This window comes from Mizuhopecten yessoensis, unplaced genomic scaffold (assembly GCF_002113885.1).
Source record: "Mizuhopecten yessoensis strain PY_sf001 unplaced genomic scaffold, ASM211388v2 scaffold10985, whole genome shotgun sequence".
NCBI classification, from domain to species: Eukaryota; Metazoa; Mollusca; class Bivalvia; order Pectinida; family Pectinidae; genus Mizuhopecten; species Mizuhopecten yessoensis.
In genome coordinates this window covers 1,955,846-1,971,487 of record NW_018408820.1, presented here as the reverse complement: position 1 = coordinate 1,971,487, position 15,642 = coordinate 1,955,846, and the positions used below count along the sequence as shown (strand labels likewise).

At 33.8% G+C, this 15,642-nt stretch overlaps 1 protein-coding gene across 1 annotated transcript in view; it reads right to left on the bottom strand.

The window, feature by feature from the left end:
* Nucleotides 1–15,642, bottom strand: part of LOC110464359 (NACHT and WD repeat domain-containing protein 2-like) — a 55,931-nt gene that overhangs the window by 28,068 nt on the left and 12,221 nt on the right. The window contains exon 3 of the mRNA XM_021519545.1: nt 13,925–14,013. Coding sequence (XP_021375220.1) covers nt 13,925–14,013 — 89 coding nt within the window. The remainder of the gene's footprint in view (nt 1–13,924; nt 14,014–15,642) is intronic.

Genomic DNA, 15,642 nt, shown 5'->3' with positions numbered 1-15,642 from the left:
TTTTCCAATATATCCTACGAAGCTACGTACATATTTAATCGGGTTTATATCGGGTGTAATAGGTTCACAATTTGAACTTTTAAATGTGTAGAGTTTGATTGAATCACGCGTATAGCTTCATAATCCAGAACGTGTAGTTTGGATTACTATTAATGTGAATAAACATGCTAACATTTATATGACTCAAAACTTTCCGGAACTCGAATGACGTCACTGCCCCTTTGGCCAAGAGACTGCGTAGATTCAAGTACATATGACGGTGAGTGTTTGAACTTTGGTAACCGGATATGTTATCTGTCTTTGTTTCCGTCGAGTACAACTTGCATATCCTTCCGCGCCGATAACGAGATAACACCTATGGTATGCGGAACTATATGTTAATCGCGTGTACGAATCAATAGGTCTGCTGATCAGCGTAATGGGAAACTAGTAATTTGAACAGGTGTATGATGTGTTTGATAACTCCTAATATTCAATACAAATAACGACAAGGTGCTTAAGAAAGATTTAAAGTCCCCGTAAATATGAAAGAGCACGCCAACAGTGCTATACGTCGCGTGGTTTTGAAATAATGCATGGGCAATTGATTAGAAAATTGGGTTCAATTCAACCGGATTAAATCTCTAAGGTCGGCGAAGCTTTGCACTATAAACAAAATCTGTTATCGGTGATAATTTGGTCGTATACAGGAGCAGAATATTTGCACAAATCAAGTTTATCGTAGTTCGATATCTGTACCCAAATAGAGTATGTAGCGATTGATTTTTCCAAATCAGGTCAAGCGTTGATATGTACTAAGGAGGGGTCGTGATTGTTTTGGAGTTCGTTGGTACCAAAATCACTGGAATGTAAACAAAATGTTTAAAACAAATTTAAAGAAACAATAACGTTAAAAAACCCACCAAAAAGTGAAAAGATAAATTTTGTTTTTATTATTTTTGTATCCTGCAGTATGACACTTCAAACATATGCTACAATATTATATAAACACTTTTTTACAGGCATAAGGGAACAATAAATGGGTTATTGGTACTGCAGAGCAGATACTGTGAACCGGTCACAAAACAAACAGCATCAGTACATTTGCATATGTATAAAAAATACATATACACTTTTGTATGTAATATATTCACAATTCCATCGAGGTTTGGCCAGAGCTCGTGTTTTCTTTGCAGTAAATCTTTCTGTCACACCGTCACTGTTGCTTCACTTGCAAGAACACCAATGAACTTTAGATATTGTGCAATGGCGTACCAACGACCGATGTCATTTAACAGGTTGTAAAATGCACAACCCATTATTAAAGTCAAAGGTAAGACTTTACAATGAGTTTTCAGAAACTTGAATCGCATTTAAGACTAGACAATGGAGAACCGGGGACCAATGACACCTATCAGGCTGCTTAATGGAATACCGGTAACTTAAGCCATCTGAAAGAACGTATAATGAAGTACCTGTGACTTAAGTCATCTGTTAGACTGTACATTTGGGTATCGTTACTTAGGTCAACTACAAGACTATAGAATGGAGTGCCTGTGACTTAAGTCATCTGTAAGACTGTATATTGGAGTATCCGTTACTTAGGTCACCGGCAAGCCTATAGAATGGAGTACCTGTGACTTAAGTCATCTGTAAGACTGTATATTGGAGTACATGTGACTGTCATTTTAGTCACCTGTAACACTATACAAGTATGTAACCCTGACTGAAGCCATATGTAACCTGTAAGAATACAATGGAGTACTCGTGACTTAATTGACCTGTAAGAGTGTACAACGGTGTAACCGTGACTTATGTCACCTGTGAGACTGTAGATTAGAGTGCCCGTGACTTAAGTCACCAGTGAGATGTAAAAATGGAGTAACTGTGAATTAGTCATTTGTAAGACTGAATATTGAAGTAAACATGACTATGTCACCTGTAAGACACAATGAAGTACCCTAGACTTAAGGATGTACTCTTCTGAGGTTTCAATCACGTTCAAGTCTCGTTTTGATCTGGTGTAATGGGTTTTTGCAATATTTAACAAATTACGATCAAGTTTATTAGCAAACACGCACCTGAAAAATACGTCAAAAAAATAGATGCCTGTTGTTTGTAGAACATTTTTTACATGGATTTAAAAAAAATACCAATTCGGCGGCCATTTTGAAAATGTGTATTAATGTGTATTTCTTCAAAAAATGCCAAAATTTCACCTTTTTTGACACTAGATTGATCACTTAAATTGTCATAGTGTCGCCATTTTTAATTGTAGCAGGTTCAATTTTGCTGTACAACTTTATAATGTTCAATATGATAAAAATAATATGCAAAAAAACCTCGAAAATGATACATTATTGATATATTTTTTATGTATTTATGTTACTGAAGCACTTACCTTTTTCGGGTTCAAACATCAAGTTTGAACCCGAAAAAGGTAAAAAAATAACACAAATGATAATGGGACAAAAAAAGAAGCACACTGACCCCCCATATTTGTAGATGTTTTAGAAAGAAAAACACATTTTCATTTAATTCATTAAATTTAAAAAAAAAGTTTAATACCAGAACTTTTTCTATCAAGCGTTTAATCCGCCAAAAAATGGTAAAAAATGAGTATTTTTTCATTAAAAAATAGGGGGTAGGGGTAACTAAAATCAGCTATCTGAGTTAAAAGCATAAGATTAAGAAACTTTACTTCCATAAATTAAAAGGAAAATACTGTTTTCATCAATTCTACAAACATTCATACATATCTGGTAACACACTTGGAAGAAATTGTATGAATTTGTTCTGCAAATGGTCAAAATCCAAAATATCACCTAAAATCACATTTTGTGTTAAATTGGTATCTTTGACCGATCATAGCACAAAAACGACTACACCGACATATAGTTTTTTTTGCATTTTCTACTATGCCATTAACTCCTTTTTCCAAAAATCCATATCAGAAAAAAAGTTTAATACAGGAAATTTTTGACTTCTCAGAGGTGTACATCCTTAAGTCACCTGTGAGAAAGAACAATTGAATTACCGTGACTTAAGTCACCTGTAAGACTGTCACACTAGAGTACCCTGACTTAAGTCACCTGTTAAGACTGTACAATAGAGCATCCGTGACGCTAACAAGATAATTTATATTGATCACACAGTGAGCACTACCCGCTATCCCCTACACATCGTTATTAAGTTATTTTAATGAGGACACGGCCCAATGCGTTGTTATCAAAAATGCTGTTTTATCGTCAGTTTTCTTTCATAAAATATATTATTGATTATTTTACCTATATTGTCATACAATCAGATTTTGAATTAGTGAGACGATTTTAATTTAATTTCGGTCGACTTTTTTATCCGTTATATTTTTATTATTATGATATTGCCCTGTTTCAGTAAGTTTACGACATTAGGGTTTGTTTAACATCTTGACGTAGATCTCTTTTATTATATATGCATCTAATATAATACACGCACTTTGACATAGATACTAAGACTGCTGTTTTATACAATAAAACAGTAAGACATTTTTGAAAAAGTGCTTATTTGCGTACAAACTTGTCTGTATAAGTCTTAATGTCTGTTTAAACTGTCTGAATTATATTGACCATACTTCTCAATGTCTCAATGTTTAAGTGATAGTGCTTATTTATGAAACAGTGCTTGTCTGTTAACGTCATAACTACCATACAGTGCGTGTCTATGTAATAGTGCTTGTCTTCATAAGTCTCAATGCAGGTTTAACTACATGTATCTTAATGGCCATTAAACATCTGTCTTAACGTCTATATCAAATAGTGCTTGTTTATGTAACAGTGGTGCTTGTCTTTTCAAATCAAAGTCAAGTTTAACTGTATCAATGCCTATTTAACATACTTAATGTATATACCGTATGATATAGTGCTTGTTTATATAACTGCCTCTCTATATGTATCTTAACAACTTTGTTATATTGATTGTCCGTGTTGATCTATGTATATTTCTATTAATAGAACACATTATATTACACATAGGGTGTGGTTACTGACCAGGATAAAACAGGATTAAGGGTGTGGCCGCTGACAAATCAGGCGAAGAGTGGGGACTCTGAGACTCTTTTATGAACCCTCAATGTAAAAAGTATACAAATAGTATATTTAAAATAGGGTCACCCGAGGATATAAGTTTGCTCTTACGAGGGGTAACCCTGGACGCTACTACATACCCTCATTTGAATGTAATATGTATTTATCTACATGTACCTGAAGTCAATAAGGCAGAAGGCTTTCAATTTGCAGAAAACTTTTCATGTATGCTCACATCTCCCCTCTTTCGGTCTGTATTAGTAACAAACAAAACAAAAAGGTTTCGAGAACGGGTACCACAAATTAATTGTTTATTATATGTCTTGTAACAAATACCATGTAACTATAAATAAACATTACATAAGCATGTCTAATAAACTCAATATGTACAATGTACATACAAAACGTAGGATTTCAAATATTTTCTCAGGTGACTAAAGGAATAACATTATTGTCTTGGACACAACTTTTTTCTACTTTAATTTCAAATCTTAAGTTTATCCTGTCGTAAATAAGACACTGCATATTTGCCCATGTAACCGACAAAATTACATAATTCTCTTGGACAAAATTTTCTTACTTCAATTTCAAATTTTAAGTTTGTCGTTTAAGACACTATTTGAAATATATGAAAATCAATGTAAAGTATACAACATTCATTACACTTGTATTTCTAAAGTTGTGTAACAAGTTGACATATCGTTTTCAAAGTACATCCTGCTCGTGCACATGGTACATCGATAACTCTTAGACACCCTATAGGATTTCTATACGCCGATTTTATCTGGGATATCAATCACCACGGGAAAACAAACAAATCACGACCATTTAAAATTCTATTTCCTGAATACATGACATCATACATTTGTGAATATTAAAAAGTTCCAAAGAAAAGACTAGTTAGTAAAACCAATTTTGTTCCCGGACCTTAGTACAAAGTGGAGGCCTTTTGAAAGTTTGGTTTTGTACAAATACAGCGTATATGAACCTCAATTTATCTAAAGAGACAGAGTCGTCATCATCTAACCACACTATCAAAGGTTAATCTAAGGAAAGGTTTGTTTACCTTACAGTTCGCTAGGCTGTTTAATCAAAGACCTAAAATTACTGTGATTCTGGCATAGTGTACATATAGCTAATATGAAACTCATGTGTAGATGGCTAATAGTACAGGTAACTGTTTTACATCTAAACTGAGAAACAAAAATAAAATCATAATATTATTGACAGGAGCATTAACAAAATATTCTTGCACAAAACAATTGTTCAACTCTGGGGTTTCTTTGCAATAACACGAATTGAATTACTGGATAGATCAGTTTCTCTCCAAGGTTGAATTTTGAGCTCACCACAAATGAATGGCACATGATTCAAATGATATCAAGATGGTTTCTAAACATATCCATGATTGTTATTAATGCTTTGAATATTGGTAAAAAGACGATTTCATTTGGCTATTGACAGTTTATTGCTTGGCAAAACATTTTACAGAATTACGAAATGGTTATTAACAATAGTTTGTACAAATAAAAACTGGACCCTGATTTACAAAAACTGGAAATTTCAGCGAGTTGTAAACAAAATTTCAGATCAGTCAATTGGAAAACAATATGTAACTAAATCTGTTTGTTATCATTATATTAAGTTTGAAGAATTTATTCTGATTTCGCTTTCTGTTTGGGACGGAAGTGACAATGAAGGTAGACTTCAGTTCAGATATTTTATGTTACGTCTATAAATAGCAAATGTCTCATCAACATCTAGCATCTATCATCTCATAAATACCTTCCTTTGACCGATATTTGGGCGACAAAATTTCCAGACACAATTCTGCTGACCAGACAGTACCCCAACCAAATTCTTTTCAAAGTCAAGGATATCGAAATTTCTATTTTTGCATTCTTGCACCTGTGTACAACTCGATAGGTATCATGAAAAATACTGTTTCAGAATATGGCGTATTTATTTATTATGTTATCACAGGTATACAAAATAATTCTTTATTTAGCACAAAGTAACCCAACAAATACTATTTATATGTACGTATATTTGAAATTATTATTTTTACAGAAGCTGGAATAACCATTTTTTAATCGTCTCCTGACATTTTTTTTTCATGCATACGTGAAAATTCTTTCATAAATCAAAATACCAAAACACGTTTAATATCTACAGAAGAAAATTGGCTTTAGGGACAACTATTCCAGAGCTCAAAAATATGTATTGTTTTGAAAATAGTATGGTTACATATATGTGGGGTTGCAATTGACATAAGGTAAGAAAACATCGACTTATAATGGAGATATTTGTCTTATTTGTCAAAATGTCACATTGTATGTACGAGTTTCTGTTCATTAAGAAAGTCGCCGAAAAACAGAATGTACATTGAAACAAACTAAGAATAGCGAATATGTCTCGAGTAATATTGTTTATATTTTGTGTAAGTATAGCATATTTTTTTCCCAACTATGTTGTAATCGCTGCTATAACGACAGGAATGATAACAAATTCCAACATACATCAACCTTATCATCTATGTAAGACATATTTATCCAGAAAAATCCCATCACGGATTAAATAGATTTGTGTTTGATCTATCAGCCAAGTTATCTTTATTGTAAGAGAAGTAAACACCGGTAACGTTTGATATTGGAAACCTATCATCAATGTATATATTAAATGGATATACTACCTTCTAGCGGTAACACTAATATGGTATTTAGGGTTTGGTTAAAGTTTCTTTGATGCTAGCTGTGTCTGAACTGTACGGTAGCCTTTGAGGACAATCTATTACTGTTTTCCTATGTCGTAACCATGGGATTTCTGTCTCATAGCTTCGAGATAACTACATGTATGGCATGAACATTAGATAACAATCTCATAACTATGAGAAATATTTGCTTTACTCATAGTTAAACGTCCTTGCAACGTCAAATGTATAAAGAAGGTGGCAGAAATAAATACACACACAGGCCAGCGTAAGAACGACACACGTCACATTTTGCTTATATGAAGAAGGCAATTGAAACAACTATCTCTTCGACGATGTCAGGCATGTTGGGTACAACAAACAAAAATAGAGTTTTTGCCGCAAAAAAGGATAAGAAGGGTCAAGTTTAAGACTACAAGAGCTTTCCCTACATTTAACTCATTCACCCCTGAACGTTCATAATGAACTATTCCAACCTTTGAATTGGAAGAGTTCAAATGTGTCTTCAGGGATGAATGAGTTAACATCGATGGGGTAGCATTTTTTTACCGATTGTTGATCTAAACCACTTAAACTTCTTAAACGACTTCCTTAAAATAAATGAAGGTTAAACAATACGCACTGCAATACATTTTTATTATGTCCATCAATAGACATACGACAATCTAATTAACTTGAAGCCGTATTTGTGTCTGTAGTGGGATAATACAGTGCTGTAGTGTCAAACAGAAATATATATTTGTTAAATGAAAAATGGAAACATGTCTTTTATAAGCATTCGTCCAAAATGTTTAATAATAAGAGTGTGTAGGGATCAGGGAAGAACGCTACATATGTCAATTTAAGGTCGAAATCAAGATATTTGACAGCGTGTTCGTCATAATCAGCAGACACCGGTGACGTGCTCCTGTAGGTATGTAATGGCCGTTAGTATTGCACTATAATGTGAATCGTATCCTGACCTACTGTGATTCATTAAATAGTCTTTGGCGTATGCCGTTACCTTGGTTCGCCAGTAATAATGTTTAAATTGTCAGCCAATCAACATCTAAGTCAACAAGGCGTCTCCAATAAGTCAACAAAATGTCATGCACACTATCTTTATAGCGTACCGATGCGTGGCTATGTCACACGAAATATATCCACCGTTATTACACATTTTAATTACGTATGAATACAGATAACGGCCAGGGTCAAACCATGAGTAGGCTATTATCTGGAGATATCCTCCTTCAACAAATTGCATTTAGATTCGTGTAGAGGATATATAATGAGATTCGATATCACACTGTGTCTGTCAATTCCATCTCAAGATCGTTCCTGTTTGCCAATGTATATAGCTTCAGTGCCCAAACAAGGATCTACTGTTAAAGATAGAAGTATATACTAGAATACATTTTTAGGAAAGCTAGATAGTTTGGTAAGGATATACGTATTCAATAACGTTCAACAAAGCAAAATATTTATACTTTAAATAAATATTTGAATTCACAAGTTTGAAAGAGCTTTAACAGAAATAGTGTATGGATCTGAAATAGCATTGCGAGAATAATTTATTATACAATTTTAGGAAATCATGAATTTGCAAAGAATATGATTTATAAATTTTAACAAAGCAAAACTATCTATACTTTAAACATATATTTGCAGCTACAAGTTTCAAAGAGTTAAAGCAGAAATATTTGATCAAATGGGATCAAAAGAATGGTTTTAGTCCTATTAATTAATATATGTAAATATCAGCAATATAAAATTTGCTTCTGTGTCATAGGTTCAAGCCAATATGGGATAAAATGAAGTGTAGCCTGTTTTATCTGTTTTATTTCTCCCAACGAGCCTACCGTTCTGTTTTTCAAGTGTGTATTAGGTAACGAAACTGAGTTAGTAAAACATTGACAATGACATGTTAGTAAGTTCGACACTATTTCAAATATTGACCAATACCAGCAAGTAAACACTTGAATTTTCCGTTAACTTGTTTACCCAATCAGGCCTTAGTATATCTAGTGGAAGGCTAATTGAAAGAGGAACCCGATTCCTTTGTATACTTTCAGAATAACTTTTAGATGAAAAACGGAACAAATACTTGAACCATGTATGAGGAACCTTACACACTTGAACAACTTCAATCTATATCAATTACGATACCGGTACGTGACTCACTATTAGTATTTGCCAAAGTTTATAAACTGTACCTATTTTTCGCCCCACTAAATCGTCCTTGCGTATTTCTAAATATATTAGCGCATGATTTAATTCACCTTTCGGTTGAAAAAGCATCTCACAATAACTTATTTACAGGATCATAAATTTTCGACCAAGTGCTGATGTCTTTCTCTTCATTAACAGCAAAGGCAAAGAACATAAAAAGGGGAAAGTTTTGTCATAAAATTGAAAAGTTTTGTGTTGATGTTTACTATTATTGAAAAAATTTAATATCGTCGATTTTTTTTAATCTAATTTAATAGCAATTTAATAGCAGTATTAGTTTCAAGTAAAATTCTATATAGAATCATCTATCAGAGAGGCTCATTAGTATCCGACGTTACATTTATCAAGACATTATGTCGACAATTAGGCTATGGCATTCATAGCTGATATAAACGACATATGAATTTAGTGTGGTTTTATATGGGCTATGTCATACAGTGATAAATACTTTTCAATAATTAAACACATTTTTCTTTAAATCATCACAAACGTTTCGTCAAACTAATGCCAATACCTCCTGATATATTTGCAGCACCTCCATCGGATTACAGTTTCCGATCAGGGACTCCCAAATAACCCTAAGATCCTAAGTCGAATATGTACATGTGACTTGCCTTAATATTTTTCAAAACATACTGTTGCTAAAACATTTGAATGTCAGAAAATATCCAGGAGCTGCAGAGTCAATAAAAACGAACGTCGACCTACTAACCCAGAAGCGATAGCCGATAACTGGAGCAGTAGATCTATAGCGAATCGCATTATTATCATGCAGGTCCGTTTTAATCCATTGTTATATCCCAGGACACGATGGCCGAATTTCATTTCATCTACATTTTATATTGAAGAGGACAGTATATTTAATATAAAATCGTCAGTATCTATCAATGAAATTCGAATATTTGTAAAACAGCTGGTATTGTACAATGAAATATTTAATTTACTTGACTAATTCCATGAAATTTGCTTTGTGACATCCATGGGTTTTTCTTTTTTCCAAAAAGAATTTGAAAATCAGAAAATTACGTTAGACGGGTAAATAACTAAATCAAACCTAAGAACTTAAATAAAATGTAAATTTGAGGATACATGTTATTGCAAATGGTGTTGTGGTTCTCAAGCATGCAAAGCCTTTCTTTATTTATCAACAATAGCCATGCATGTTACGAGATCACAGCATCATCTGCTTAAACAGCCATTGCTTGAATAATGGAAAACATTGCACCATCGGATTCCAACAAAAGAACGGAAAATCCCGTCCTTCTCCTGTCGCCGTCTATGAATTCTGATAGTGTCATTCAAATACAATCGGGAAACGGTCACAATCAATGCTTGTGAGTATTACCAACTATTGTTTAAACGAATTAAGCGTTGTTTCATCAACAGACTGAAATATTATTTTATACCAAAAAAACATGCATTGCAATTCATATTTTTATCCATAAATATTTCGTGTTTACATAATAAATAGTTACAGCACAATACGTTATTTGCTTAATCTAGTCAGAATCAATACAGTTGTACGGCAATGCACACGGTCCACAAAGAAATTATTTCAAGTATCTGAGAGTGTGTTATTTCAAAAATACAATAATATCGACCTGCAATGCTTTGGTCGAACCATTGTTCACAGTTGTGTTTTTTTTAAACGCTGCTGCGCAAATAGTGCAATGGATACATGTTGTGTAGTATATGTGGTATAAACATATTTAAGTGATAACATAAACCCCTGCTCAGTTGCATGTATGTACTGCACAATAATTGCCAGAGTAATACTATAAGACAATGACATTTTCTGATCTACTGACATGGAAAAAACAAACATAAAAATTGTTACCGAAGCGAAATATATCAATACTTTTGATGGTGATTTTACCGTTACATGTTTGATGACTCTGTTAGAGGATTTTTTTAAGTTCGGAGGTTGGCCGCAACAGTGAACTGTAGCTTGAATTTATTCTTGCGCGGTTCACATTAGATACTTTAAATAACAATTATCTATTGCAGTAAAGAGTTGTGAATATGTAACGTTGTAATGGGTGTTTTCATAGTCACTTCTCCGTCTTTGCTGTACTTCGTTTACGTCCGTTTTGGGACGCCCCAGGTAAGTGGTTTCATTCTTTTGACGTACAGTACAACTGATTAGTCCTAAACTAACTACAATGGTCATATGATGCAGTAAAGGTTTACTACGTTTGACTTTCTGTATCGACTTACTACAGTTATAAATAGACAGATCCTCATTTCGTTTTTCTTACAATTATTTCTCGGCAAATAATTAAAATAAATCACTACTGAATCTTTGAACCAATAATCCCTCACAAATATATATATCCAAATCATTTGCGCTATAAATATACACGTAGGTTTAAATAGTTGTTTTGGTAAGGAGTCCCTTTAAAACATTGAAACTGAAACTACTAAATAGCTACATCTGTATTTCGTATTTTTTTAACAATAAGTAAAATAAATCACTAATAGATCTTTGAACTAATAATTCCTCCTCACACAAATATATATCCAGATAATTTGCGCTATAAATATACACGTAGGTCTAAAATAGTTGTTTTGGTAAGGAGTCCCTTTAAAACATTGAAATTGAAAATGCTTGGCTGAGATTTACGGTAACACCCTTTGTTGTTGTTTACTGTTACGTTAAGATGTAGGTAGTATGTAGGACGGACACGGTGAATAGCGGCTACGGACTCCCGCGAGGCGATATAATTTACAAACTATTCAGCGGAAAATTTAAATTGCTGATGATATCATTTTTTTTATTCGGATGTCGTATCGATCAGAAATGTGGCACAAATCATCGCGCATAACAAATCGTTAATGCTAACTCCAGTTATTTGAATAATGATCATTGAAAGGTCACTGAGTACAGAACCTCGTATACGAATGAAACATTCACAGAGAATATATTATTCGTAAGTATATCATTTGGCTTAATGTTACAAAGGCTATCTAATCTGAATAGTTATATTTTTGAATCGGACATTCACAAAGCGTGTATATGTATTACATTAGCTCTACAGATGATTTTCTGACGTTCCCGAAATCACCTAAATAATTCGTTGTTCCCTTATGTCTGTAAACAGACTAAATGATCTTGTTATAGAGTGACATACAGAAACACATACATACATGTACACGTATACATAATAATATTTATACCTAATAAAACAGAATATCGCAATTTGTATAACCGCCGAGCGATTCACATTTCACAAGCCGGGTGACGAAAATGATCATGTGGATTAAGAAACATAAACAATGCATGACTTATTTTCGCGCTCATCAATTCATTATCTGGTGAAGAATACGTCTTTATTCATGTCCCGTTCCCGTCTTCGTCCCCGCCCCATGTCTATCCCCTTGGGGAATGCATGAATATATATCTAGACTACAGGTATAGGTATTGTACAATATGATCCGTTTGGTATTTACTACACAGAGGAATCTACGTTATTATAGACGTCGAGGGAATGGCGCCAAATGGAATGTACTAACGATATCTATTAGTGATGTAAATAATTCACGGCGCTTGTGTTCATCGTCGTAATAATAGCTAATCACTTGTCAAGAGCATTGTTAGCTTTTTACTACAATTAGTGCGCAAATATTTCTTTCGAATACATTTCCAGACGTAAATATCAATTTGGTGTTACAGTTGTTTATTACTTTATAAAGAGCCACGAATATAATTTGAAAATTGTAAACGCAACAATACTGGGTAATGTAAAGATAAGCGTTGCGCTGTAAATAAATCTTTAAGATTTCAAAACTTTTTAGGGTCTGCGCTCTGTAGTTCGGGTATAGCGGAGACCAAAGTGTAACCCAGTATTAGCCTTACGAGAGTTAGATTAGAGCCATTTATTTAGTGGAACTCTACGTGAATTGGTAAACATTGTGAAATAAATTTGTGTTTATTTATTGATAAGGCGCGGCGAGTGTACTCTGTACCCCCAAGATCCCCATCCCGTCCCGTCACCGAGTCCTGGGATGACTGCGCGCGCAGTCTCTAAAATTGGGTCACCCTATCCTGAATACATAACGGGAACTGTAGACCCAAACAGGCATTGTGGGGGTCAGGTAACGTCGACCATATTGTCTAGGTGTGGTATATGTAATCGGACTGCGGAGTTTTCGATGACTTTATATCGGACAAACAAAAATAATAACATAATGTGCATTTTATCAAATTCAAATCTACACCAACCCACGAAGGCAATCCTTGTGTCATTGAATAAGCATTGGGTTAATGCATTGTTTAAAAATGTATGAACTTAACACAACGTGTTTGATGTACAGTGACAAATAAACAAAAGATTTAGTACAAATATCGCATGGTTGTAAAATAAATGATTGAAATGAAATTTAATATCCATGCGCTGAAAGTTATCAAGGTAAATGGGAACGTGACACGGAAAAATGAGAGGTTATGCAAACCCTATTACAAGTCCAATCCCTACTACACTAGTTAACTTTTTATATGCAACCTGTCATCGACAAATCTCAGATAAAACAACAGAATTTTAAATAGTGTGAGCGTTTACCACTTAACTAACATTGACGTAGCTTGTTAACGGTGTGCGACATCCATGCAATAATTGGCATTTATTGTTCGAGCGAACTTTAAGACCTTTCCGTAGTTTTCGGGTCGCAGTGATGAATACAATATTAAAAATAGAAACGTTGAGTGATTCTAAACAGAACCACTTCCTGGTGACAATTACAATTTAACTTGGTCAGTCATTATTAAATGTTTCTGGAAAAAAGGGTTCATTATAAATTTATTCGAGAATGAACAATGTATATGTATTCAGTGTTAGTATTTATGTGTGTAAATATTTAAATATTAAAATAAACGTATGTGTAAATTAAATTGTTATAATCTCAACATGCAAGGCTTCATCCTCATGTGATGGAAGTCTTTGGAATAAGATTAAAGACTTACCTGGAATTCCAAACCATATCTTTCTCGAAGATATTCTTTTAATTTTGGGTAAACATTCTCCATGAGTGCATTTCTTTCAATTGTTGTGTCTGTTGGTGAAAGAAAATGAAAATGAACAATGAAAATAAACAATGACAATAAATTGTGTTACAGTGATATTTATAAACATTTTCTCCATGTGGTACAAATGTAAGTATGGACTGTGAAAAGAGTCATTTAACACAACCAATACAGGTTTATGTGTGACATTTCGATGACTAGTACGGTATGTACTCTGTCACCATCCTCAGACAAATGACCCGTGAAGTGTATGTACACAAAGGTGTAAAATATGTACGAGTGTGTGTACAAAAATTGACACAAAATTGAACAATAAGCCCTTGTCAAATCCTTCGACACCTCTCCAACCTTTCTTTTCTTTCTTGTCCGTCTCTCTCTTTGTTACTGTTTTCTTTCCTATATTCTTCTAAAACAGTACAATGGTACATAACACTTGATATCCTGGTTTCAGCATGAAAAAATAGTCAAACTGATTTTTTTCTATATTTTTAATTTGTTTGTTTCTAATCTACAATGCATATATAATATTATTCTATGTATCTTGTTTCAAACTTATAAAGAAAATAATTGGGTTTTTTTCTGAATTGGTATCGTATTTGATATAATAATTATGAGAATGTTAAAAAGAATGTCAAGGCAGACAATAAAACTTGTGTGAAAATTAAGAATGTGTGACTGAAATATAATGTGTTATGTTTTTTTAATGTACTGTTGAAAAACTTCAAAAAGAAAAAGAACAAAAATTGTAAAAAAAATAATATGTACGAGTGTTCAGAGTGTTACAATGTTACAGTGATGAAATAATAAGACAAACTCATGCATCAAATACATTAAAACAATGTAGCAATCAATGACAAAAAAACTGAAATATGAACGCAAGACACACACACACACGTGATTGCATGTTTGATAATAATTATATACAGCATGTCCAATAAAGAATTACACAGCACCATACAACTATTTGGATCGTAAGAGGCAACTAAATTTGGGATCTTATCTTTTCTCCTTTCTAAACAACTTTCTTCTTCCTAATTTCTCCCTTGACAATGCCTCACTTTTGGCCTTTAGTTGAGCGTTCGCCCCTATGAGGAAGGCTTTTGGTTCTGTCCCCTAGCCGAGACATACTAGAGTCTGTAAATAAATGGTAGTTTCTTATCCTGCTTAACGCTCAGCAATTTAGGAGTGGGACGACTGGTTCGCCCGTTGTCAGTATAATGTGACCGGGTGGGGTGTCCTAATGGGTGTGTTCGGCAGTATGTTTCAGTGAGGTAAAGTTGGCATCAGTTCTGCGCTATCACAAGGAGACAAACACGAACATATCGCAGCCTCCCAAAACACACACACATACACTACACTCATGCATCTTACACACAGGGGAGGCCGTCGTTAAATGACCATAGCTGTTGATAGGACGTTAAACAATACCAAACCAAACCAATCATAGATTCCGGTAGAGTGTTCAATACGCGTGCTGACCTCACAGTGAAAGAGTTCCTTGTTGGTGTTGAGATGTGGAAACAGTTTTTTGGAATATCCTCTTTTACTGTGTTTGAAAAATTTTAAATCACGTATGGTCATAGTGAACAATACCACTAATCAAATGCAATTTACAAAGGATATCAGCATCACAGCAAATATTGGCCACTACGAAACTC